This window comes from Aythya marila, assembly GCF_965140915.1.
Source record: "Aythya marila genome assembly, chromosome: 4".
Lineage (NCBI taxonomy): Eukaryota > Metazoa > Chordata > Aves > Anseriformes > Anatidae > Aythya > Aythya marila.
The window spans coordinates 11,660,799-11,687,129 of NC_139045.1; the positions used below are offsets into that span (position 1 = coordinate 11,660,799).

Genomic DNA, 26,331 nt, shown 5'->3' on the forward strand with positions numbered 1-26,331 from the left:
AGGATTCAAGTTACTGTGGGAAATTCCTTTATGCTACTGAAATATGAGGTTGGCCTAATGTGGGAAGTGGTGCTATTTACATGTCATGAAAGATGACACCACAGTGTCTCTGCATACCGATGCAGAACACAAAGCAGGGGCAATGCTGCCAGACACGTAACTGAGTGACTTCACTGAGTAAGCAGGAGACGGGGTGCTATTCTCAGCACTCGCACAGACAGACGGCAGTCAGCTCATGAACCGAGTTAGCAAATTATGCACCAACACCAGATTTTGATTCATAATAATGGTAGTGAAGCACAGATGTTAAATCTGGTTTCCAGCCCTTGCAGATGCACAACCTTTTTAGCTTCTAGCTGTGTCAGCTTTGTGCTTTACTGTCTCTAATCCCACCCTCAAAAATCCTACATTCAGAAGACATCAGGTTAGTTTACATTTCCAACTAACCTATCCTATGAATCTATGATTCTATGAATCTACGTCTTTATTAATCCATCTCCTGACTGAGTGAGGAAGCAATTACTAAAGTAAGTCAGCTGGCAAAACTGAGAAAGCAATACCATTCTACCAGCTAGACAGGGCCGTGCAAGTAGGGATGGGTTAGAAGTTATGGGCTCATGCATGGGTATGCTGGAGCTTGGCAGAGAACATGCCTCTGTCAGTCGGTATTCCTCTACTTGTTGTAAGGTGTAAAGGGAAATGAAATAGTGGAGAGTTAAATCAAAGGACTGCTAAGTTGCATATATAGGAAGGTGTATGACTGATGTATTTCATGAATGTTCCCCAGAGGAGGTAATTATTTGCTATACGAATTGGTATTTTCCAGTCGAGGTGTTATTCCTTAGATAGAATAGTACCACTGAAATATGGGACGTTTGGACTGATACTGGTACAGGACACTAAGCACCAAATTAGATGCCTTTGTAATTAGGCAGAAGCAGTCAGTCTCCATGCTCAGTCCTCAGGATGAAAGAAGTCTGCATCTCTAATTTTATCTGGGAAATGAATAAGCTGTAGAAACGAATTCTTTTGCAATCCCGCTTTGTTGAGGAACGCCCTAGTTTTCTGTCTCGTATCACACTTGTGTGCCTATTTACCTAATTGGGCTGAGTTTGTCTGCTCTGCTGTTAGCTTCCAGTACTTTTCTGTCAGAGATCTGCTGCTGCTGCTGAAGAATGAGGTAGTGCTTGCTGTTTTCTGTCCAGCTCCAGGACACCAGACTGTAGAGCAGGACAGGGTGCAGAGGAGGAGGCTCATGACCACCCCTAAAAAGAGGAGGGGGAAGAGGTCCCTAGTAGACCTGGGGCACAGCTTTCTGTGCAACAATCAGAAATCCTGATTCCCTGGCATTTATGTAGTGCTGTAATATATCAGGAGTGGTTTTAAACATGCTTTTGGCAGCCTTGTGCCATTCCTGTGGGATCCAAGCTCACAGCAAGGTATTATCTGGTATTATTTCAGTGCAGGGCTACATTAGGAGTTTTTGCCTTTTTCAGCAGAAGGACTCTGGCATCTGATCTGGGCTATAAAGTGCTTTGTAAACACGCTGCTGTTCTTGTTGGGGGGATTTCTGTCACAAGGTACTAGCAGTTCTTAAATAAATGTTATCGTTGTGTAATTACATGCAATTATCAGATATGTTTTAGTGAAACGACTGCTCGGCTATCGTATGATCTTTGTTAGAAAAGAATAAAGGTTGTTCTTGGCAATGATAATCTTTTGCTGTTTCATGAAAACGCTTGTGGCTTGTTCCCTCTCCATGCCCAGATACCATGATAGGGGCAGATTAGAAGAGGATGAAGGGCTACAGCAGAACAGTAGATGCAGGACTCCACCTTGAGCAGACTTACAAGCGTGACAGTGAAGAAATAATCACACATGCTACGCCTGTAAGGCCCCACGGTAGTAGCTGTAAAGTAAAGTTTACAATACAGGCCTGTCATTTAAAGTCACTTTCATTTGACATTAGAGAATAGGTCATCAGGGAGAAAACAAGAGACTTCTGATTGTTAAGTATTGTTTGTTACTATTTAAAATACCTCTCAGGATGTGTCTTTATAAAGTTGACCTTAAAACGAAGATATGCTTATTAAGTAACAGCTACAATCGTGACTAATAAAATGGCTTACTGTTTTTTTAGTATTGAAAAGCATGTTATGCCTTTTTACAGGTATGATCTTCCTCATTGCAGGAATTTTTTGAAGGTGCTGCTGTCATTTGAAATGTGTGAAATATCAGCTGTAGTCAAGACATATTGCAGAGCATAAAATCTGTCTCTTTCTGGTGATCTTAAGAAAATGGTATTTTGAAGTTGATTCTTCTGACCAAAATAGGTGGAGTAACTATACGTACCCGTAATCCCCATGAGTACACAATGTATGTGTTCTCTTGAGAATTACCTCATTGTTATAGCTGTGTGCCAAGGGCAAACTGCTAATTATGTAGTAGCAGAAAAACATACCTGTAGCACAGACTTCGAGCAAACCCCAAAACGCTGAAGAATGAAAGAAAAGAAGGCTGAGGAGGGATGAGTTCGGTCCTCTGAAAGAGGGATGAAAGTCTGTATGCAGTGTGCAGACTGTTGTATCAAACTTCCGGACCCTGGGAACCACACACCTTATCTTTAACCAGTTTGAAAGCCACAAGCCATACCCCAAACCTCAGAAGTTAGGGGAGATAGCAGCTTTGGGACGAGCATGTAGGCAGGAGAAGATGGGGCTCCCTGGAGCTTTACCAGGCCCTCAATGAGATGTGGCTAGGGTGGGCTTTCAGCTGGGGGAAGCTCAGTTTGGAGCTCTTTCTTTTCTTTTCTTTTCTTTTCTTTTTTTTTTTTTTTTTTTTCCCCCTGTTATCAAGAAGGAACATAATCTTCTCAAAGCTGGTTCAGAAGGGGCGTGCATAACAGCAGTTGTAATTGAAATTATTTTGGATGTGCCTAGAGGTGTTTAAACTTACATACCTTGAATAAGAAGTTCAAATGTGTTTTACTTCAATGTGTTTTACTTCAGGGACAGGATCCATTAAGATTTAAGTGGATACAAAGGTAGGAAGGCCTCTTACAAGCAGTGTTCATAGCCTTTCATGCCAAACTTCCTATAACAGCAGAGAAATGGGAAAGCATTCAGGCGGAGGGAAAAAGCTTCTTGCAACCAAAATGTAAGGCAGGAGATGCTGATGTTAAGTTGAAGTTTCTTTCCTGATGCTGGCTCAAAGGTGCCAGATGCTTGCTGTCTACAGACTTTTACTTTCACCATCCAAAATCTTTAGCCCCAGAAAAGGCACTGAAATAGGCTTTGCTGTATGCCACTGCTCTATCACTTGCTGGAGCTGTGTTATTTTGCAGTCTTAGTGCTGTTTCCAAGGAGGATCCTTCTGTAGGAGGGCACCCTGCTGTTTGCCCTGTCGTTAGGCTCTGTGCACATTCCCTAGGTGGAACTATTGATCGAAGGAGTGCTGCCAGGTACCTTTCCCTGTTGGCAGCAATAGGCGTGTGGATAGCAGACAAACTTTGTGAAAAACTTTGTGCAGATTTTGAGAGCTGAAGCATTGGAGCAAAACTCGCCACCATTCAGTAAGCAATCTGACTTGTCCAGTACCTGCTAGCCATCTCTTTGTGTGCCAAAGATCATAAATTCCTGTTTGTGGCTGCAGTCACAGCTGCACTGAGCTTTGTCGGCACAGATACACCGTGTTGGCTTTCTAACATGTGCAAGTTCTCAAAGGGATTTGTTTACATCAACCTTTTGTTCACAAAGATCCTTATATTTGGGCTGTAGCGATCACATGCTGTAATGGTCTCCTTGAAATAAAGGGTGGGTTTATGTACCCTTGCTGCACCCTCCTCTTAACAACTGCATGTTCTAGCCCTTAATTGCTGAGGTATGAAAACACATGTAGTTGTACACCGAGAAGGTTGTGCTTACTATAAACACTTTCCCTGTTTGTTGGCTTTCCTTTTAGCAGCTGCGGTTTAAAACCAAGGCAAGCCAAAACTTACCATTATTCTCTGGCATGTGATAAGAACTCGGGTTCCTGTTGCCAGAACAAATCAAGCAGGGGGGCTGGTGCTGTAAGCTTAGCTGACTATTTTTGTTTTGGCTTGTTTTGTTGCGTGTTTTTTCGGTTTGTTTTGTTTTGTTTTTGAAGCCTGTCATGGCAGTACATTCAGTCCCTATCCAAAGCAATAATTTGCCTTATCACTCAGGAGTCTTGCTGCCAGGTTTACATAAGGGATCGCAGCCAAACAGCAGACGGGGCTGCCTCATGAAAGCCCTGGATTCTTCGAGAAAACTGCTGAGGAAAGGAACAAAGGTCTAGAGAGAATTTGATGAGGCAGTGGTGATGGCGGTTACCTTCTGCATTGCTCAGCAGCAGCCTCTGGTGAGCCCTGCTCCGAGCCCTTGGAGGAGATTTCTTTATCTCTGGTATTTTTGCTGTTTGTCCCTTTCTCTCTTTAGGTTGTGTTGAGTTAGTTTTTCCAAGCTGACTCATTTCACTTTAAAAGCACATTTGTCTCCACCCTCCCATGCGATCAATTCCCTTCTTTCTTGCATCATGAGATGCTCGCACTATGAACTGCATTACAGAATGAGTTGTTAACAAAAGCTTTCTTTTTTTTTTTTTTAAAGACAGCCACAAAGATGTGATTTATATTTCTCTCCAAGCTAGGTGACTCTGAATGGTGAGTCAGGGTGTGGTCTCAGCTCTTCCTTAGTTCCCTGTCCGTAACAAAGATGTAATGACAGTCACAGTAGCATGTAATTATGTAGATTTTTCCCATGCAAGTCACCTGGGTGGATTTCATTTATTTTTTCAAACATTTGCCCTCTCTCATCCACCCTGCACTGGTTGCCGCTTAGATTAGGTTTTATCCATGAGGCTATTCTAACCTTCCTCTTTACTCTGTTATCGTATTTCTGCCTCTCTATACAAGATTTACCTGGTGACAAATTATGGCTTGTGGGATGGAGAGCATTTTGCATCTGATCCCCTGGCCTGTGCCACAGAAGTGGAGGTTCATCTTAGAAACAGCAAGAATCACAAGCCAAATAAAGGTCTGACCGTCGTTACCTGTGAAAAGCAGCTTGTTAATGCCATTAGATGTATAGGGAAACAGAAATTCTTTCAATCCAGAAGGCAAGTGTGTAAGCTTTTCCTGTTTCCTGGAACAGCATCCAGTAGCCTTACAAAACTGTAGGGGACTACAGCAAGTTCATGGTAATTGAGTAATAACTTGAATCATATCCGAGCAAAAAAAAAAAAAAAAAAAAAGGCTCCCTTCATGTATCTCAGGCATTGCCCTCTCACCTAGAAGCATTATTTATTTTGTCTTGTTCATTTCTTGCTTATCTGCTTTAGCTGCAAGGAGAAAGTCCCCTCATCTCATGAGGCAGGTGGCATCCTGGTACCTGGTAAAAGTTTTTGCTGTGGGATATAAGGTACAAATATTTGTGGCAATTTTGAAGTTCTTTTCAAACAAAAAGCTTGGTGGTCTCTTATGGGAGAACACGTCATAGATCATAAGGAATTTAAGCCAGCTTTGAAATTGTTTTGTTTTTAATGTTTGTGATTTTAAAAACCAAAACACCCATCACTACTTCTCTGACTGGCATCTAGGGAAGATGTAAAACCTCTGCACTGTGGCTTTACCTATTTGTACTCCAGTGGGTGAGTAGTTCCCTTTCCTATAGCTTCTTTAGCCTGTCTCCTGATGTGTGTAGCACGTTGTTTAGCTAAGGAAGATCATCACAGTGTGCCCTGTTTCCAGTAGCAGTTTTCAGTCACCTGAAGCCGTGAGGTGCTCCTTCCTGTGCTGCTTCCCAGAGGGGACCTCAGCCTGCTTCCTGCAGGCGGTCTGCAGGAAGATCAGTGTACAGAGGTCAGCGAGTTCTCAACCAGGCTTGTTTGGTGTTGCAACTTCCCGGTTCAGCTGAAAGAACTGTGTATTTGGACGTTGCATTCAGCACGTTGGCAGTACTGACTGATGGACTTTAGCTGTGATTTCCGATGACACCCGTGTATATTTTTAAACAAAGTATTAAACCAAGTGGTCAGCTGTCTGTCTCTTAAGAAAAGGCTGTTGGTGGCAGGGCAGGGTTGTCACTCAGCACTCTTGTCACTTTGCCTGTGTCTGTTTGTCTCTGAGCAGTTTCAGCGTTGTAAAACCCCCCTCTCACAGTCAGTCACCATGAAAGATTTCCTCTCATATATCTTTTTTTGAGGAATGGGATTCCTGACTGACTGCTTATCTAGAAATTTCACTTTCTCGTATTGACTCAGTGCCTTCCTCCTGTCCTGAAAACGTTGCCTTTAGGAGACGCGAAGATAGTTCTGTTTCTGCACCAAAGTTTTCCTCGTCGTTCTGCACATTCTGGAAGCAGTGTATTTGCACTAGGGATAACTACAAAGAGAGGTCACTGGGTAATTGCAAAGAAATTACTAAAGGCTGCTTGGATGTTGACGACTTCCACTCATTAAGGCTTTGACAGGACTGACCTAACCACAGTGAAACAATTACTCTGTTGAGAGTAAAGCTAACAGTGCACCATATTTTATAAAATTTATATATGCTTCCTTAAAAACAAAACAGAAAACCCTCCAGGAAGTGTTAAATTGGAATAAATAAATACAGTGCCCACCATTCTGTGAAGGCCTCTGAGCATCACAGAGATTAAAGAAAGTTTCCTCTAAACCTTTGTTAGCTTTCACTTGATTAATTCATTTGGGTAGGAAAAAGTAGATTTTTTTTTTTTTCCTGGCCTTTGAATTTGGGTTGGGCAATTGCAAGCTTTTAGCCTTTCTCTTGTCATTCTGGATGTTCCTGATAACTAAACATAGGCTTACAATGATTTTTCTTTTTCCTTTATCATTCACTAGTGTCACTTTTAACACTGTTCAGACTGGCCTTCTGCGGAATAGGAGCAAGTTTGCACAGCTTGGACATGTATGGAGTGGTTAGACTCAAAGCTGATGATGCACATGAGGGGTACAACACTGAGCTGTACTTGTGGTAACACTGCTTGAGCCCAGCATCATTGTATTTGGCTGCACATAAACAATAATTCATGTTTCTTGATATACATACATATGAGTTTGGAAAAATCCCCAGGACTGGCCTGAGAGGGCTGTTCTCCAGGAAAATGCAGTCAGGTTGTTATAGATCTAGTCAAATTTGTCCTTTTGCCAGGATCTCCTATGCTTCCACGGTAGATGCATCTTCCAGCTCTAAGCAGAGAGATCAAGTTATTCTCACCCAGCTCACTCTTCTCTTAGAGCCTCCTGCCAAAGTCAGTTTGTCCCGCCAAGCCTGAGTGCAGTCATCTTTTCCCATCATCTGTTGTCAGAGCCAGAAGGGCTCATGGGGCACTCTTGCAAAACGATGATTCCTTTCTCTTATGTCATTAGCTGAAGAAGAGGAGCTATTTCTAGAGGGTTGTCCTAGAGGGTAACTCTGCCAGACTGCCTTCCTTGCTAGCAAGAAAGGCAGCTTACTTTTAAGTGAAGTAAAAAGGCACATCCACCAAATACAAATCGTGAGGCCTGCTCCTCTATTTGTTCGGACTCAGCAGTTTGAAGTGCCTGCAAACCCATCAGCCTTTCTCCTTCTCTCCAACATCATCCCAGCTGTTTCTTTGTCCCTAAACTTATGTTAAGCATCTGACAAGAAAGCAGCAGCCCTTTTGAGAAATGAAAGGGACTCGTTCCCCAACAACCATGTGATCGCAGGATAACTGAACCCCAATAAGAAGACACAATTCATTAAATTATCAGCTTTGGAAGAAGCCCACTTTGAAAATAACATGATAGAAGAAAAACAACATAGTTTTCTTGCTGTGCCATGCTCTGGCACTTGAACTAACAGGTGCAAGCAAAGAACCTAGTGACCTGCTGCACAGCACACAGGGTGAGCCCTGTTCCCACAGCAGATATCCGGCATAGCCATTCATTACTTCATGCGTTCACTGAAAACATTTTAAGAACCTACTTTTAATCCTCCCGCTACTCCAGGAGGGAAGCCAAGAAGTAATTTCTGGGCTATCCCATGGGGTGAGAGTCTTTGGAACAAGTAAAAGCGGCTGACGTAGGGTGTGGCAGAGCTTGCAAAGGAAACCACTGCTTATGGAGAGATGCCACAGCAGCTTGGAGTGTCTCGCTCTATGCAAAATGTACTTGCCATGCTTATCTGTTGGCTGAGATGAGGAACTCTGAGAACCTGAAGCTCTGAAAAACTTTTAACTTCATGTTTACTTGCGTCTTGTCCCAGCAGGTTTAAGGAACAATTCTGGAATATGCTTCCTCCTTAATAGATTTTAACTAGCTTTATTTAAAAGGCAATTTGGCCTCCAAGTTGCAGTGAGGAAGAACGCAAGCGTTGGTTGATGAGAAGCTCATCATGAGCCAGCAATGTGTGCTTGCAGCCCGGAAAGCCAACTGTACCCTGGGCTGCATCAAAAGAATCATGGCCATGAGGGGGAAGGAGATGATTCTCCCCCTCTGCTCTGCTCTCATGAGAGCCCACCTGAAGTACTGTGTTCAGCTCTGGGGCCCCCAGCACAAGAAGGACATGGACCTAGTAGAACGAGTCCAGAGGAGGGCCACAAGGATGAACACCTCTTCTATGAAGAAAGGCTGAGAGAGTTGGGGACGTTCAGCCTGGGGAAGAGAAGGCTCCTGGGAGACCTTATAGAGGCATTCCAGTACCTAAAGGGGGCCTACGGGAAAGCTGGGGAGGGACTCTTTGTCAGGGGGTGGAGTGATAGGACAAGGGGTAATGGCTTTAAACTAAAAAAGTGTGGATTTAGACTAGATATAAGGAAGAAATCCTTTACTCTGAGGGCAGTGAGGCATTGGAACAGGTTTTCTAGAGAGGTTGTGGATGCTCCATTCCTGGAAGTGTTTAAGGCCAGGATAGATGATCTTTAAGGTGTCTTCAAACCAAACCATTCCATGATTCTGTGGTTCTATAAAAAAGCAGTATATTCTCCATGGGTATGCCAACAAAACTTGTATTGTTATGCAGAAAATAAAAAAGGGTGAAATTAATTCAACTGAGAGCAACGTGTTTCTCTTTTGGACAAGAGGAAAATGAGGAAATCACTTAGGAAAATGTGTAAGATAATTTTGCTAATTATATCTGAGCAATTTGTCTAAGGTTTAGCATTCTTCAACACGAGCAAGTGTAAAAAAAAAAAATAAGGTTAAAAATTCACCGTTGTCTCTGATGAATTGTGTCAGTAGTTAGTTATCTTTGCCATTTTAAAATATCTCATTTCTAGTTTTAGTTTGTCTATCTTCAGCTTCTATTGGTTCTTGTTCACCTTTTGAGTGCTAGTTCAAATATTAATGCTTCACACATAAATAGCTTGTTTCCTCTGAAAAACACTACATTTGTTTGGCTTTAATTCTTGCATTCTCTTCATTGTTTTCCTCAGAGCACTCTGAGTGATAGAGATGAATTATACCAATTAGAATACCCCTGCATTGCTAAAAACACAGTAGTCACAGTATGGGTATGGAGGTGCCATGTTTGAATCCTTTCCTCCTGTTCTTTCCCTCCTCAGAATTAAAAGCAGCTTTTCCTTACAGCTTTCCCAATGAGACAATTTTATGGTAGCAGGCATTTGAGCTTGTGAAAACTTTGTACTTTATGACTCTGCTTTTTTGTTGTTCGTTTCCTTACTACAAGTTCAGCACATGACTTACTAAGGTACGTGCTCTGTACTTACTATTTAATATCTTTGATAGAAATTGTGGAATTTTTTGAAGTTTTCATAAGAAATTTGTGAAATGGGTAATTTGGACTCTTTAGGAGAGTAGCTCTGTAACAAAGGATCGAGCTATCACACTTCATTAATTGTAAATATAGAGTCCTATGTTGTATGGAAAAATTTAGCCAGAGTGATGAGAACTAAGGCAATTTGCTTTAACTTTGACAACAGACAAAAATGTCTGCTATATTCCCATTATTTTCTCATCCCTTATAAATTGTGCCTGAGTAACTGTCTGCAATCTGTTGCTGATGTTGAGCTCCCTTAAGGGACTAAAGAGCCCAAAGGAGGATCCAGAGAAACCACAATATCAATTGTTTATGTATTAAAGCATGCCAGAATGATCTCATAATTGGTAGTACATGTCCCATTTGAAAAGAATTAATGGTAGCAGAATCTGCTCATTGATACAGTTTTACAGTCAAAAGATACCGTAATAAGGATCAAAAGATACCATAATAAAAATCTAGCATAATTTCTTGCAGGTGATAGAACCACAGTTCATTCTGAATTGCTACCCCAATTCAATTTCTGTGGTTGCAATACAGCATTTCTTTTAGCCTTTCTTTGTCCATTCTTGATTCTAAAATTTCTGTTGGTAAAGAATTCACCATTGTCTTTGATAAATTGTGTCAGTAGTTAGTTATCCTCACTGTTTAAAAATGTCTCATTTCTAGTCATAATTTGTCTATCCTTGACTTCCAGCCATTGGATCTCATTCAACTTCTGAGTGCTGGTTCAAATATTAACATTTCCTGCCTGCATGCATAGACTGACTAACTTGAAAAATACTAAATGTGTGGTCTTTAGTTTTTGCATTCCCTTCCTGGGTCGTCTCTGAGCACTCTTCAATTTTTCACAACTTGCTTGAGAATGGGAATTCCTGAACTGACCGGTCTTCTGTAGCAGCCACACCCGTAGCAAATACAGGAATAATTCACTGTTTCCACACACCATCAGTGTTGATACATCCGTGGATGATGTTAATTTCTTTAGCCTCATATTCACTCAGAGCTTGTATGGAGGTGCTGCTCTAGAGTGACATTGCATCCCCCAGTAGAACCTGCAGATAATGTTGGGTGTTCCTAATCCCAGATTTGACTCATATACTGAAGCTTGTAGTGCTTGCATGCAAACAGAACCACCAGTACTATTTTATGTTTCCATTCAGATCACTGATAAAATCATTAAGCAACATAGAGCTGAGTACCAGCCTTGGAAATCCAGTTAGTACTCACGCACTTTCTGAGGATTCCCTGTTTGCTAAATAACATTTTTGACATATTAGATACTCTTTATTCCCATTTCTGTTCTTTTTTTTTCCAGTATATGCTCTTTTGAACAGAGTCTATTTAATGATCTGTCTGCTTTGTTTGGACATGAAGAGCTACAGTTCCCAAATATGGTTTCTATTTACTTGTGTCCTGCTTATTCCATGTGTGCACACAAATCTTCTGGCCTGCAGGAAGTTTTCCAGGGTATTTTTCATTTGCAATTGCTGTTGTTTATATGCACAGATAGTCTTAAGAGATAAATGAGTATAAATGCAAGCATGTGTACATAAATAATGGCATTTTAAAATTTGTATTGGTGGTGTTTTTAAAAGTACATTCTTTAATTTTCAGCCAGATTAAGATGTGCTTGTATCTTTGCTTTGCATTTCATGTTTCTGCCAGGGTGAAATTATTACATAACTTAGTAAATACTGTGGTAACACATGGATGGCATTGAGCAGAACTCCATCATCTTAAATATCTTAAGATTTTATCAGACCAGACAAATCTTTTTTTCTTTAAATAGTATCTAATTTGTGTATGACAGTGCAGTGAGGCAAAGGATAACTGCTTCTCAGGAGGCAGACACAGCAACATCCTTATAAAATCTATTAATTAGATCAGTTGCTGCATTAGATCTTATGCTGCTGTGCTGGCCACAGGTCATCTTGTTGCCTTATGCGCTGAGAAAATTCCTTGTTGTGCAGCTAAGTATGGAAAGGAAAAAAAAGAGGAGAAAGCATGTCTATAAAGATGATTGACAGGACACTTCCCTTCCAAATGTAGATTCATTCATTGATGGCAGAGGAGAAAAGTGATTATTCATATTTAGTTCCAGACAGTGTCTTTTTTTTTTTCTTTCTTTCTTTCTTGAATCTCAGCAATAAATTTGCAAATCAAATAGTGGGAACCTAGGTGGTGCCATACCCAGGTGCTGAAGTGTAGTGGCATGTCTTGGTATTTTAAGGGGTTTCATCACTTTTATTTGTTATGTTTTCCTGAAATATTCGCAACATACTAGAGAGCACAGAGCCAGTGGAGAGGATGCTGTGCTTATGCTGAGAGGTTTTTTGTTTTTTTCCCCATGATTACCATGTTTTATGAAGCATGCACTTCTTTAGTAGGGTGAGGACTGGATAGGTGGGAATGGTTGCTTCTTTTCATTTTAAGTGTTTAGTGATACATGGTTGTGATGAGCCTGGGCTTAAAAGTCTCCAGTGAGGATGGAGGGAGAAAGGTATGTGGGTGTATTCTCTACACGTTTGTTTTGTGGTTCCATAAATAGCCACTGCAGTGCATTGTTGCTGCCAACAAATGAGTCTGGCCTTTCTGAGCAAGCAATAGGGACGTAAGAATAGTATGCAACATGCAGAAGAGGTTTTATTTCCCATGTTTAACATGGGAGAACAGATTCAATAGGTACAAACAAATCCAAAACAAAATATTGCATAATCTTAGGTTTCGTATGTGATAATCCAGTTTGAATTCAGTTAGAAAGGGTGTAAGAGGGCAGGTGTAAGATTAGAAATCTTTACCTCTGCCAAATAGCAAGTTGGCTTTAACATAAAAACATCCGTGAGAAGGAAGTGGAATTGTTTGGAGATAAGGCTTCAGTATTCTGGCAGCTTTGGTCTGCCTAATGTGTACTGCAAATACATTGCTCCGGGTACACGTGGACAGGGCAGATGAAGAATGAAGGAGTTCTGTGCTGTTTTAGCAAAGTGACAGATTCAAAGCAATAATATACACCAAAGCAAGGTGATGTGCATCTGCAGGCCATCTCCTGCTGTGTGAGTAGCAGGTAGCATTGCTCTCACAGGTGATTGGCCTCTGTGCCACAAAGTACTTTTCAAATTTTCACTCCCTTTGATGCTTCTCCATGTCAACACCTTTCATTGCAATATCTGCAGCTATTCTGGAAATAATTTAAACATTGGGAAACCAGCAGTGCTAGCAAAAGTCCGTCGTTGGTCTCCTTGTTCTTAGTGGGCATTGAATTTGCACACCAGGGGGTGTGCAGGGAAAGGTGAGCTAGGATACCTCTTCTTTGTCGTGATGTTTTTGGCAATATTAAAGATGCAGCTGAGGAAGGAGAGGAGGAAACTGACAGCCCATCCAGGGGATTCCAGAAGCAGAGAACAGAAACAGGAGATGGCTCTGAAGAGTTTGATGGCACAGGATGCACTGGTCGGCTTCAGTGTTCTCCCAAGGCATCTGGTTGATTTTAGCAAAGTGCCAGCAGTTGACCTTCTTACTGATGCTAATTCATGAATTAATCTTTCTGGTTATGCTAGTGTCTCTTTTTGTTAGTGAATTCTTTGTTGTGAATGTTAGTACGCTCCAGCTCATTTATACAGGCAAGTCACATGAAAGTTGCAACAAAATAGCTAGGATATAAGCTTCAAGCACAACAGCTATTAGAAGTTATTCCACTTTGTTCATTCAGCAAGTTGCTCTGGAGAACCAGGACTCCCCATGCAGATAGGCCCTTCATTAAATGGGGAAAAAATTATTTACTGGCAACCTGATGACAACATTCAGCTTATAGAAATGTAATAAGCTATGAATAACTGTGCCTGTGTTTTAAAAAAAAAAAAAAAAAAAAAAAAAAAAAAAAAAAGACTGACCAGGAAGGGACAAATTCATTTACAGTCAAATTGTGAAACAATACAAGGTGCTTTTGTTTCGTGCTGCAACAGTTTGTGTACCAGAGTAAAATCTTTCTTGCACGATTTTCGTTGCTTAAGAGCACATATAGCACATTTAACAGGAAGTCATCAAGATACTCATTTAATTGACACAGATAAGAGCAGGCCAGATCCGTGATGGCAGAGTGCTTTATCAGCACTGCTGACTTTCCTAAAAAGGGGCCCTGTGCTGTGCCTGGCGTGACTGCAGCACAGCCAAACAGGCTTGTGCTGAGGCAATGGGCAGAAGCATTACTAATGCACTTCTTCCAGCGAGCCTGCTGACAGGAGCAAATATTAAACAGTTCAGCATACTGAAGCAGAGCCACTTCTCAGTTGACCTCTCTGTTTCTACTCCATGCCACTGCTTCCCGAGGCTGCAGCTGCCCACTGCTTTTGTGTTTAAGACACAGAATGCTCCTGCCTCCTGCCGAGAAAGGTCAAGATCTTTTAGGCATCCCTGCAAAAAGTCTGATATCCTCCTTCTGACCCTGGAGTGTCTGCTGCTTCTCCAGAAAGCTGACGTGGCTCGCACATAGTTCATATTACCTACATCTGTATGGAAGTCATAAGCATACAGATACTTAGCTCTTGCCACAGTTTTCACCCAAACCAGTGCCAGTCTTCCCTGGCCTAAGGTTGAAGGTGCGTGTGCTTTTAATATTGGCTTGAATTTTAGAAGATTGTCATGTATGGCTCTGTGGGAATTAGCCATTAGGTTTTTATTGCCTAAAATGTTGACAGGCTCCATTCTCTTCTGCCCTTTCATCAGTTTGGGATTCTCCCTTTTTCCCTCTCACAATGGTAATGTTGTTCACAGCTAGGGCAGCAGCAGAAGTATGTGTCTGATGCTGGAGGAAGCTGATGATGATTCCTTAGATGTTCTGGGCAGCTGAAGTTTGGAGGTTAAAGATAAAACTTTGTTTATGAGCCCTCGGTATCCATAAAAAGTTTCAGTGCAAGACCTTCTTACAGATTTCGTACTGTGTGTTTTCCAAGACTGCTGTGGTATGAAAAAAAACCACACTGTAAAGTGGCACATCATTGTGTAGTGTTCTTTTGGTATCACAGTTCCCAGCCCCAAATCTCTACTAAATAAAATGTTGAGGGTGGGCCACCCTCAGGGAACATCAACAAAGTAAGTAAAAAAAAGTAAAGAAAAGAATGGTAAAAAGGAATTCTCATATGTTCCTCCTCCCGGAGCATCTGGATTGATCAGCTTACTACTGCATAAACCACTTGAACCCCAGTAGTGCTTACTGCAAGGCAAAGGGGTGGTGAAATCGCAGCCCCTGTAGACATACAACGTGGCAAAGGTGGCTCGGTGTGTGCTGAGTGCTGGCCCAACGGGCATCCTGCCCTCCCTGGGGACAGCGGTGCCGCTGCAGTCAGGTTGTGGGCTCTTGGTTGTCCCCCCCGGGGGGCATTTACCCAGACAAGGTGTGTGGGGGTCCCGGTTACTAGAAGCGATGCAAGAGACCTCGTGCGGTGTTTTTGCGCAAAGGTTTCCTGTGGGCATGAGGCTGCGGCTCGTGGCGTTTCTCGCACGTTGAAAACAGCTCCACACCACCTCCGCTCCGCCTCGCCTTCCCCTCCCGGAGCCCTACCTGCCCGCGGGGCAGGGCTGGAGCCATCCTCCCCCTGCCCCTCGGCAGCGGGGCGGGTCGCCGTCAGCTCCCACCCGCGGCCCCTCGCTCCTCCCCGGGGCCGGGCAGCGCCGCCGGCTCCCCGAGGCGAGGCGAGGCGCTGCGGGCGAGCAGAGCACAGCACCGCACAGCAGAGCAGCGCAGAGCACAGCAGCAGCGGCTCCATGGCCAGCATGGCCTGCGAAGTCATGCCCCTGCAGAGGTACGTGGCTCCCATCCCCGCAGCAGGGGGAGCCGGGCTCCGCGCCCAGGGCGCACGGTGCTTTATCGGGGAGCCAGGCGGGGGGCGGCCGTGCGGTGACGGGGGTCGGGGCCGGGTGTCCGCCGGCTCCCTGAGGGGTCTGCCCTTGCCTGGGAAGCGCGGCGGCGAGGGTTAGTTTGCAGCAGCAGGGGCTGTTTTGTTTCCGCGGTGCCGAGACACGCCTCTCCCCAGCACCAGCTGCCAGCGCCTACCTGTGCTGGCATGTGCCCCTGCCACAGCATCGCGGGGGGGCTGCAGCGAGCCTGGAAATGGCACGGCACAAACGCAGGGGTACGCCTACACGGTCCTCGTACCCAGTCATTATTATTTATTTATTCTTTATTGCTCCTTCAGTTCTCAAAATTACGCATGCCTCCTTATCTGTACTGCGTTGGAGCCAATACCGATCTTTATGTAATCCGCGAAACAATAAACAACTCGGTGTGCCTTTTCAGCACCACGGCGGTGCTGCTTCAGCAGAAGCTGGGAAGTTGCTGTTTACTCGGACGCAGCAAAATCAGAACTGAAATTGCTGTCCAAACTGTTACCGTCGTGATGTAGCAGGGTGTCCTCCGCAGGGGGATGCAGGGGAGGTCTATTTTGCAGGAATGCAGTTGCAAGGTTCCATGTTGATGACTGCAGAGAAGCAGAAATACGGTTTGAATGTCTTAAAGAAGTAGTCATAGTACATCGTTTCTATTTGAAGGAACAGCCTCACATAGTATTTTTAACCTTTTTGTGTTCCGGAGGATCTGCCTATCATGGCCAAAGTCAGAACAAGTGGTTCTTACTGCACTCCTGCCTACACGTATTCACCCCAGGGGAAGATAGGTTTCATGGGGTAGCCTTACCTAGACCCCCTGTTGTTGGGTTTTTTGTTTGTTTGTTTGTTTGTTTGTTTTGGTTAAAAGGACTAACTCGCAATCAGTTAGAAATGCACTCTGTACTTTGAAGATTTTTCTTAAAACTCCCATTAAAACTAGAGCACTGTACAGTATCATATGAATTCTGCAGTTAGAAATATTTACAAATTTATGTATTCTTTGCTCTTTGATTTATTTTTAGTATACATACACCGTACTTTTAGCAGCTCATTTCCTATGGAGGTAGGGGCAGGTAAACACAGACTCCCAAATCCCTTTACAGTGTTCTCCAGGTTGCACCTATTTTCCCTGTTCTTTTCCTTTGAACATTGTCTCCTCCCTTCTTAGTGCATGTTTCTTGCTGATGAGGAGGGTCATTCTGGCTTTATGGATTTCCTTCTGCTAAAGGAAAGGTGATCTCTGCCAGTTGTTGTGGTTCCCCTGAGGCACACAGGATACTCCAGCTGAGGGTGTTGGCAACTGGCAGTGCTGCCTGCGTCTAAAGCCTCCAGGTGCCGCTGCTTAGGACATGTGCCCAAGCTGTAAGCATCCATCCAGCCCTTTCAAGAAAGTGAATGTGCTGTCAGCAGTAATTGTGCTTGGTGCCCTTCCTGTGCGGGTCAACTCCCTGGTGTCAGTGCCCTCTGGGCACCATGCTCTCAGCCACAAGCTGGCTGTGCTGTGCCTGCCACAGGAACCCTTGTGCTGAAGTGCTGCGACTGCACCTCTGCGTGGTTGGTGTGTGAAGGTTGGGGAAGGTGGGAATGCTGCTGTTTAAGCAGCTGCGGTGATAAAATGTTACTTGTCATGAGAATGGCCGAGTATTATATCTACCCTGGATCTAGAAGACATAAGCCTGTCTTCAAAAAAAATCATATAATGGGCTTGCATAGAGCCGTATGTACTATACTGTGTCATTTTATTCTATATATAGATGCCTGTGGAATGGCACATGAAAGGATATGGTGGCCTGCTGCAAGGGAGTGACAATAGGGACTTCAGGGTTATGTTTCATTGCATGGGAAGAGACAGAAGGCCAAATGTGTTGATCCCTGTGCTGCACTATGTGCTGCCTTGCCCAAAGGGCGCTTGTAAATGGCACGCTGGTTGCAGTCGTCATTTTCCAACAACCTGCCCACCAGCGATTGTCTCTTTTATTACTGTTAATCTGTTTTCTGAACAGCATGAACTTAGTTTAATAACGTAGGTTCCTAGTTAGAGCATTACTAATACTACTCAAGTATGTTTGAATTCATTTCCTCTAGCTCCGTGTGCTGCACATTTAACAAAAGTCGTGTGAAGCTGAAACCTGCGCCCACCTTCGCCAATTGCAGCTGTCAGTTTCCATAGGAGATAAGAAATCAAAGTACACACTTAGGCCTTGTTTGTGATCAGTGGCCTCCTTTGCTTTGCACTTTGCTGAAACAAATCAACAATGAGCAAAAAAGAAGCCATCACAAATATTTTTAGATGCATATCTGATGGAGCAGTCACACTCCCTTCTATTTCTAATCTGTACAGCAGCAGTTCTCTGCATGGACTGTCTCACTTGTAGCCACATTGGGTTTGTTTAATTTACATTACTAGCTTGTTTCCTTGGAGTCTTTCACAAATACCAAATATTTTAGCCACATTTCTGTTCCACTGCATTTTCTTCCCTTTTTTTTTTTTTTTTTTTTTACTGGCGGCCTTGTTCTCTTTAACAGATTAGTGAGTGCTTCTGTGTGTAAAGTTGTATTGTAAATAAGTCTGATCCTTTGGACTTTGTTATCACTTTCCATCCAAGGTAGCTGGAGTGTTTCACAAACACTACTGAAGTATGTTCTGGAACATCTCCCTCTGGGGGTAGGGAAGATTTATCAGGTGTGTTTGTTTTTGTTTTTTCACTAGTCAGGAATTAAGAGAAATTCAAGCCTGTAGTCCTTGTCTTCCTGAATTCGTAGTCATAGCCTATCTCAAAATGTTATATAAATTTTTGGCCTTCCAGGCTCGCATTTGATCCGTTGAGTGCTCTGTCTTCTCACAGCTTTGACTTTGATGCATGTAGAAGCATGTGGAAGTTTTCCTGGGTACCGCAAAGCGGGCAGCAGAGGGGCCTCTGACTGAAAAAGGAAACTGACGTGGACGTTTTCTTTGGTGTCTCACGGTGTCTACCTGATTAAGCAAGAAAATGTGAATATTTATTGAAAAGCTGGGCTCCTAGATAACTTTATTTGAAGCCTGCAAGCTCTTAACAAACAATCCTGAAACAGAAATTGCTGGTTACCTGGTAACAGTCCTTCATGATTATAATGCAACAGGTATGCGTGCATTATGCAACTTCACCCTGTTACATTCTGTGAAAAGGTGAGACTTGGGCTGGTACATGTCTTCTGCCTCTTTCTGACCCATTTTCTAGTTTTATCCTAGTAAGGACTGTTGCCAAGCCACAACTAGAAGAAAAGACGCTGCCCTGGCTTTCATAATAAGCCCCAACTAGTTTTAGAAGTAAAACAACAAAAGCAGGCTGTTTAACATTGACGTCATTTTATAAAAAGATAAACATATTTGCAATCCAGGAGGATAGCAAGTAGAAAATAATTATACAAAATTAAACTGTCGAGGGTTCTCTTGGATTCAGATATGTGAATATAAAAGTAAAGTCAGCCTCTTGCTTGCAGTGGCATTTATCAGCTGGAAGTTTCGCCCATTAAATCTTACTGTGGGGTAGCCTGTACTTCCCTGATGTTTCTTTAAAGTGGGAGGACATTTGTAAAATGTCTTTAGTGTATCTTTTTTTTTTTTTTTTTTTTTTCAGTTCAGGCTTTTTGCCCTAATCTTGCTGCCCTCTCACATACAGGCTGCACAGAGTTATGCCTGTGGATAATGCAGTATATTCCCAGTATGGCTGTACTGAATGTCAGCTTTTCTTAGAATTAAAAGGCTTGGGTACTCCTGCTTTAACCTTTGCTGTGGCAAACAGAATAATAAATAGTACATGCTCCTCAGATGTGTGACAGAATGCTCCTTCATATTCACCTCCGTTTATCTGTATAAAATAGTAATATTGACATGGTGAACGCCAGTTAGAACAGGCCACAGAAGCCCATGCTTTTGGGAAGATTAGTGGGGAACTTTCTCTCAGAGAGGTCACTTCCTACTGCCCTGAAGTCATGTTGCTCCACGCTATGATCTCTCTGGCTTAAGACATAACTCAGTTGAGACCTCTAGGAAAAACATTGATTAAAGAAGTTTGGGGAAAATGGAAGGATCCTTTGGAGATTAGTATTAAAATCAGCACCAATCCACCCCCATGTGAGTTATTCAAGATGTTTTGCAGTGTATGCAAGTTCAGAATTAAATATACTGGTTTATAAGTCTAATATTTGACATTTGACTCATTTAATGAGTAGCTTAAGCAGGTACTTAAGCACGAGTGTAACTTTATTCCATGTTTTAAAACATGGTTGGGCATAAATGTAATTATTGGAAGACTGGAGATAAATATCAGAAAAGATGCTTTTTTTTTAACATAAAAGTTACTCTTTAGGTCAAATGAAAATGTTTTCATGGAAATAACTCTCACAGAGAAATGGCTATTAAACGTATGTTTGGTTGTGCTATCCAACAGTTCCTATATAGGGAATTCCTCTTTCTCTGATTAAGGGTATAGAGCAAGGGGGGCATTGCTCAACAATTGATGATAAATGCTGGTTTTAATGATGACCAATGTATCACCACAGTGTTAATGTGTTAGATTAGATTTATGGTTATTCTTTCATTAAGGGCAATATTATTTCTTCTTTTGCCTGACATACTTTAACACTTGCTTTATTTGAAGGAAGGAACTTATATTGCCTGCTATTTCTCACATGCACAAACATTACCTTTTACCCACTGCTGTTAAGGACAAACTATGAGTAAATCACTCTGCTGAGAAATTAAGTATGCAATACATTTTCATGACAGTTTCAGTCTTGCATTTGTCACAAGTTTGAAATAACTTTTATGGGGAAGTAACTCAGGGAAGAAAAAGAAATGTTGAAAAATGCATGACTAAGTCAGGAAATTCAGCAAAAAGCACTACTTTGGCCTCCGAATCGTGTATTCCTTGAAGCTGTTTTTAGTGCCATTAATGTTGATATTAGTAAATCAATAATATTATTAAAATCCTTTTCAATTGCAATAATGGCATGTCTTTTAATGCAAGATGGCATTATGGTTCTGAATGGTAAGAAGAAAAGAGGGCAAAAAGTCTTAACAAGCCACCCAAGCTTAGCCTTTCTTTCTCTCCACCCAGAAGCTGCATCAACTTTTTATACTCTTAGTAATTTGACGCTACTGAATTTTCAGTGGCTTTTGTTTGACTGTGTTGAAATTAGAAGCAGAAATCTCATTGCCTGAAAAAAAAAAGTATTCTCACTAAAAAATAATTAATTTCTTTTGAAGTCCAGAATAGATGGTGGTGCAATAGAAAGAGCCATTCCTTTATCTAAGTTTTGAGGGCAGAACAAATAGAGCCTATGGCAAGGCTACGCGAAAACATGACCTTGGCTAGCAGCATGATCCCGCCAGTGTGGCGACCCTTCATCTCTGGTGCAAAATGTTGACACTTGAGTCAAAGTACATTTTCATGACTGTACAAAATAACACATTATTTTAAGCAACGAAATGTCCCATTTAACTTTCGGAAAGAGATGCGCAGTAGGAAAGCAGTGTTTGCTTTACAATGAAGTAATGCAGTGCCAGGAAACCAGGACAGAAGCACTCCTGATAATTAAGAACAAATAAATCAGGACTATTAAAACCTTTTTTTTTTTTTTTTTTTTTTAAAGTGTTTTTTTTTTTAATTAAAAAAAAAAAGTGGTTTATAAAAAGTCAATAATAAGTCAGTAGTTTATAGAAAGTCAATAAGGCCCTCTCCAAACACTGTACTTGTAAAGCTGTATGAGTGACGTGGGAAGGGAAGTCCACTGATGTCTGTTTCAGAGACAGGTTTGGTGGCCCTAAATCTTTAAGACTTGGCTCTCAGCAGGTCAAACAGCCTTGTTTGGGACTGAGCTCTTTGGGAAGGGCCCAGAGCCACTCTCTGACCTGTGGTGAGAGTTCAAGCCAGCAAGGGGGCTGGAGCAGAGTAGTGCTGGGGTATCCCATATGCATGTAAATAAATCAGGAACTATCAGTCTAAATGGGTGTTTTACAGCTTCAGCTCTGGAGTGAGCTGAACTCTCTTACTCTTTGGGAAGGTCATTATGAGACACACACACACACAAAAAAAGGAAAACACTCATTTCATATTTGAGAATGTGATGGTGTTGTGGATGGTTGCCTGCAACACTCCTGTTACAAAAGGGAGGGGGGAAAAAAAAGGTAGCGGTGGTTCCATGTTGAAAATTTGTTGTTTAACCATTAGACTTCACTGAAGCTTTCATGTTTCCATCTTTAGAGACACAAAGGCTGCCTTGCATGAGTGATGTAAAATACATGTGCATTAAAATACTAAGTCGTGCCAAACTAACTAGGGGTGAGAGTGGCATTCTTTCCAGTCTGACAAACTTTTCTGTTAGCTCTCTGGGGATCACAAATACAATGAACACCAGTACTAAAATAAAGTTACAAAGAAAAAAGGTTGGTTGGTTGGTTTGTTTGTTTTTTTCCACTTTAGCAAGTTGTTTTTTTTTGTCTTGTTTTTGTTTGTTTGTTTGTTTTTCAAGAAATCTGTTTTAAAAGAGCACCAGATTTTTAGGTATCCACAGGAGTATGAGAAATTGCTCTCCCAGGCATTACATGAAGAGCAATTTCTGTTTAATCCCTTCATTTAGCAGTGCTATATATGTGTCTGAGAAGAAAGAGATGGCTATATTTGGTCCTCACCTGCTTGGCCAGGTTATCAGTGGCATTTGATTAAATATCTCTTTTGTTTTGGTTTTTAATTATTGTATCCTTTCTCAAGTATATTCAGTGACTTCTGACCATGAAACAATATGTAAAACATAGACAAAACTTTGAAGGTATAAAAATATATAATTTGTTATTAAACCTGCTTGCCAAATGGGTAACTTCTTTCCTGGGTAGAAATCTAGACTGTATAGGAGATGCACTTTGGAATGACTTGTCTCTTCCTTATTGTGGACAACTGACTTGTTTTGCCAGGTTGCTGTGCCAGGTATGAAATTCTTTCTGCAAAGGTCCCTTTAACCAAAGAGGAAATATGGAGCATAAGTAAAGTGCAGGTGAACGTATAGCATATCTTAATGACAGCATTTCCTTTAGAAAGGATGTAATATGTGGTGGAAAGGGCTTCCTAGCAATACTAATAAACCCCCTTCAGTGCAAGGTGTTTTAAAAATGAGCAAGCAGTTGTTTTTTAATAAGCATAGTGTGAGTGATAGTGAGTAAGAGTCCTGCGTGGAAGGTTTTAAACCAACTTCTACCCTGTTTATTGTGTAATAGCAACTAATAATCACTTATGATTCATATCTTGTACATTCTTGCTTGCTTGCCTGTCTCTTCTATGTCACAGATCATGTGATGAGGTGTATAAAGGTTTAAAACCTTTCACACAATTTCTATTTCTTTCATTAAACTGTGCTTTTGTGCATAACATAAGCACAGCAGTGTATTATCTTACCAATACTTAAGACTTTCATAAAGTATTTTAATCAAAATAGAATCCTTGTGTGCTCTGTGAGTGCAGTAGGGCCATCTAACATCTCACTTGAGGGATTCAGAACTATTTGAAATAGCTGGTTCAAATCTGTTCATAATTTACACAGCTCTCATCTTCCGTCTTGCATAGGTGAGTTGACAAAGGTGCATGAAGTTAGGGAAAGATGCTTCGAGTATGTTGTTGCTAATGATTGGGAAGGGGGAAATGGATAACCTGCTTTGCTCAGATGCAGATCTTTTAAAGTTAAAAGATTTTATGTTTTTTCAAAAGTCTCTGCTCCGAGGAGGTTAGCTTGGATCTCTTCATCCCAGACGCAGCTACATATCCATGCTGCATATGTAAAAACATAAAGCACTTCAGGATAAAAGAGATTATACACAGCTGTAATCATTGTTAACTATGTGAAATTTTGAAATGTGGTAATCTAAATGAAATCGATATTTGGTTTCTGTCTTCTATAGCGTTTCTTTCTTCCTCATTCCCAACCCCCAGCTAATATTCTTAAAAGCTTTTTTCTTGTTCCTCACTTGGTTTGTGTGAACGGATAATGATTTTTTGTACAGATGTATAACACTTAAACTTGTGAAATAGTGATCATATCATAGTTGCTGTGAAAACAAAAAGGAAGTGCATGAGATTTCAGAGTCTGGTGAATACTACTACTACATATGGTCTGTTGTGGCTACTAGTTGGGAGTATGGATATAAGAAAGTTATTTGGGCTTTTTCAGTATCACAGTGCTTCTGTGACCTCAAACTTACTTGCAAATCATGAGATAAGAAACAGAGAGGATGTTTGCTGTGGATTTGACAACTGCCACTTGTACCTGAAACAGCATTTTGTGTTGTCATTTGAAGTTGTGCTGCTGCACAGAGATCCTGATGGCACTGTGGACTCTTCACACATGGTGTGTGCCATCGGGACTTGCCCGTGTTCAGTTTATAAGGACAGCCCTTATGTCACAAACTTTCTTAATAAGTGCTGTGTTAAAAAGAGTATTCTGCAAATGCTAAATAAGGAAATCAACTGAAGCCTATGAACTGCGAGGTAGTGGATGCTGTCGGAGGGGAGTCCGTCCCTGGAAGAGATTCTTACCCAAGCGCTCACTGCAGGTTGCCTTCTGGAAAGCAGCCCTGAGGGACCTTTCCACGTGTCTTCGCTTTTCCTAGGCTGTCTGAAAGCTGTAACTGTTCCTCACAAAGACCCTCTGGGTGTACCTCAGTTCACAGGCAGCTTCTGCACTGCCTCGCGGGCTGCGGGCAGGAGCCTTTGGCCTGCTTCGCGCACCTCCACAGGCCCGCTCGGTTTGACAGCGCAGGAGGGCTCCCACAGCAGCAGCCGCCTGCAGCTCGAGCAGCCAAAGGGAGACTTGTGCAAGTGGCACCACAGTTTCCAGCAGCAGCCACGATCTCGGTCTCCTCAGGGAGCTGCAGGAAACTGCCCAGTCACTGTTGTGTTACAGAGGCTCTGTAAGCCTTGGCAGACCACACTGAGTTGAGAAGCCGCTTCTCTTCCTTCCTCTCTGTGGTGTTTTGTGTTCCCCTTCAATCTGTGTTTCAGGCTCCCTGCGGGCTGCCAGGGTGACGTGTGCTGTCACAGTGAGTGGGGCAGTCTTTTCTGTAGGGGATTCCAGCTATCTCTGTACGACTTTCTGTATGCTGTAGCTGGGAGTTGGAGCGATGCAGAGGTAACCCCTGTGAGGTTTCTGCTCTGCTCGCTTGCTTGTGCTCCATCTGTCCACCTTCCCGGTCTTCCCGATTCCTTGCCTCCTCCCTTCCCCCTGGATAAATTTGGTGTTCGTATTTGTGGAGCTGTTATAACATTGTCAGAGTTCAAAACAAGCCACAGTGAAGCCTGCCTCTGGCTATGCTTGCTGTAAGAGCACAGCGCTCACCTGGCTCCGGGCCAGCTGCAGCTCGTCTTGCTTCGCCAGCTTCCTTCTGACTCCAGCGCAAGCTGCAGAACGGGGGTGTGATTATTTGACCTCCTAGCTACGAAACCCACGGTGGTGGCCCTTTGGCTTTTATTCTGCGCTTAGAGAAGCTATTTGTAAACTGATAAATAAAATTCTGAAGCTGAGTTCATCTTACCCAGAGCATTTATGACTATTCTCTCATCCTCTGAATATGTTTCAAAATGATGAGCACCTTCAAAGCATGCCAGTGCCCCGGACCTCCCAGTTGATGTCAGTTACTGACTGCTCATGGTAAATTGCAGGGCTCTGGTGGAGTCCCAGACTTCTAAAGCAGCAGCAAAACAGTAGGGAAATGGGTGGTTTCCAGTGCCTGTGAAATGTTATTCTTTCTGTTTTTGTATGAAGTAATTTATGCAGCTTCCCGTCTTTTTTCTTCCTTTCTCCCAAACTTACTGTGCTCTTCAGACCCAATTAAAAGTCCTTTGGGGACAGATCGACCTCAGTGGCATTTCCTGTGTGCTTAGAGGAAGGCAAGTTTCCTGCTCTGAAGAGCTACAAGGGCTAAATGCCCTGTAAGTCCAGCCATTTGTTTGGTTGGAATGACTAGGTGAAATTTGTTTGTACCCCTTTTTATAACAGAATGGTCTAAAATTGACTTAATCCCCTACACCTTAAGCTTTAGCACCTCAGCAACTCATCCTCGCCCTTGTGCCAGCACAGGCATGTGTGGCTGCAGGATGAGCCGGATCAGGGAGTTGATCTGTCTACAGACTGACCTGGCCACACAAGAAGTGGTTGCTTCAGACAGAGCAGTTGACCACTGAAATACTTTTTTGGCAGCAGAGCTCTGTGCCAGCCAGTTGCAACCCTTGATCTCATACCTAAGATATGCATTCTCAAGTCTGCAAGTAACATACTTTTCTCTTCAGATCCATTCAATTTTATACAGATGTGACTTGCCACAGTCAGACCTGTGTCTTGGTCATTTCACACCTCTACATTTGAGCCAGATTGCAGCAGCATCAAATCAGCTTTCAACAGCAACAGCAATACCAGGGAATTCTTAGCTGTATACATACAGCCATCGCTGCTTCTTTGGTTGAGAGACCTCAATATGTCTTTTTTTTATTATTCTTAACCTTTACTAGGTAGGCAGGTTGTCTAATTCTTGAGCAGCAGACAGCGAAAGGCTCGGGTGGTTTCTCCTGGCAGAAATGCTTTATTGTTGCTATGGGAATAAGCTGTGCACAGCCGCTGAGCTGGAGCGACTTCTGACCGTGTAGCAGTGG

The 26,331-nt window shown here is 42.4% G+C and overlaps 1 protein-coding gene across 6 annotated transcripts in view; it reads left to right on the forward strand.

Moving 5' to 3' along the window:
* FAM13A (family with sequence similarity 13 member A) overlaps positions 1–26,331 on the forward strand; it is a 126,833-nt gene that overhangs the window by 49,872 nt on the left and 50,630 nt on the right. Inside the window, exon 1 of one of the 6 annotated variants that reach the window (XM_082759784.1) lies at positions 15,422–15,576. The exons of the other annotated variants lie outside the window; for them this stretch is intronic. Within the exon in view, the coding sequence (XP_082615910.1) occupies positions 15,539–15,576 (38 nt within the window). The 5' untranslated portion in view covers positions 15,422–15,538. Of the gene's footprint in view, positions 1–15,421; positions 15,577–26,331 lie in introns of those variants that run through there. 6 annotated transcript variants of the gene reach the window in all.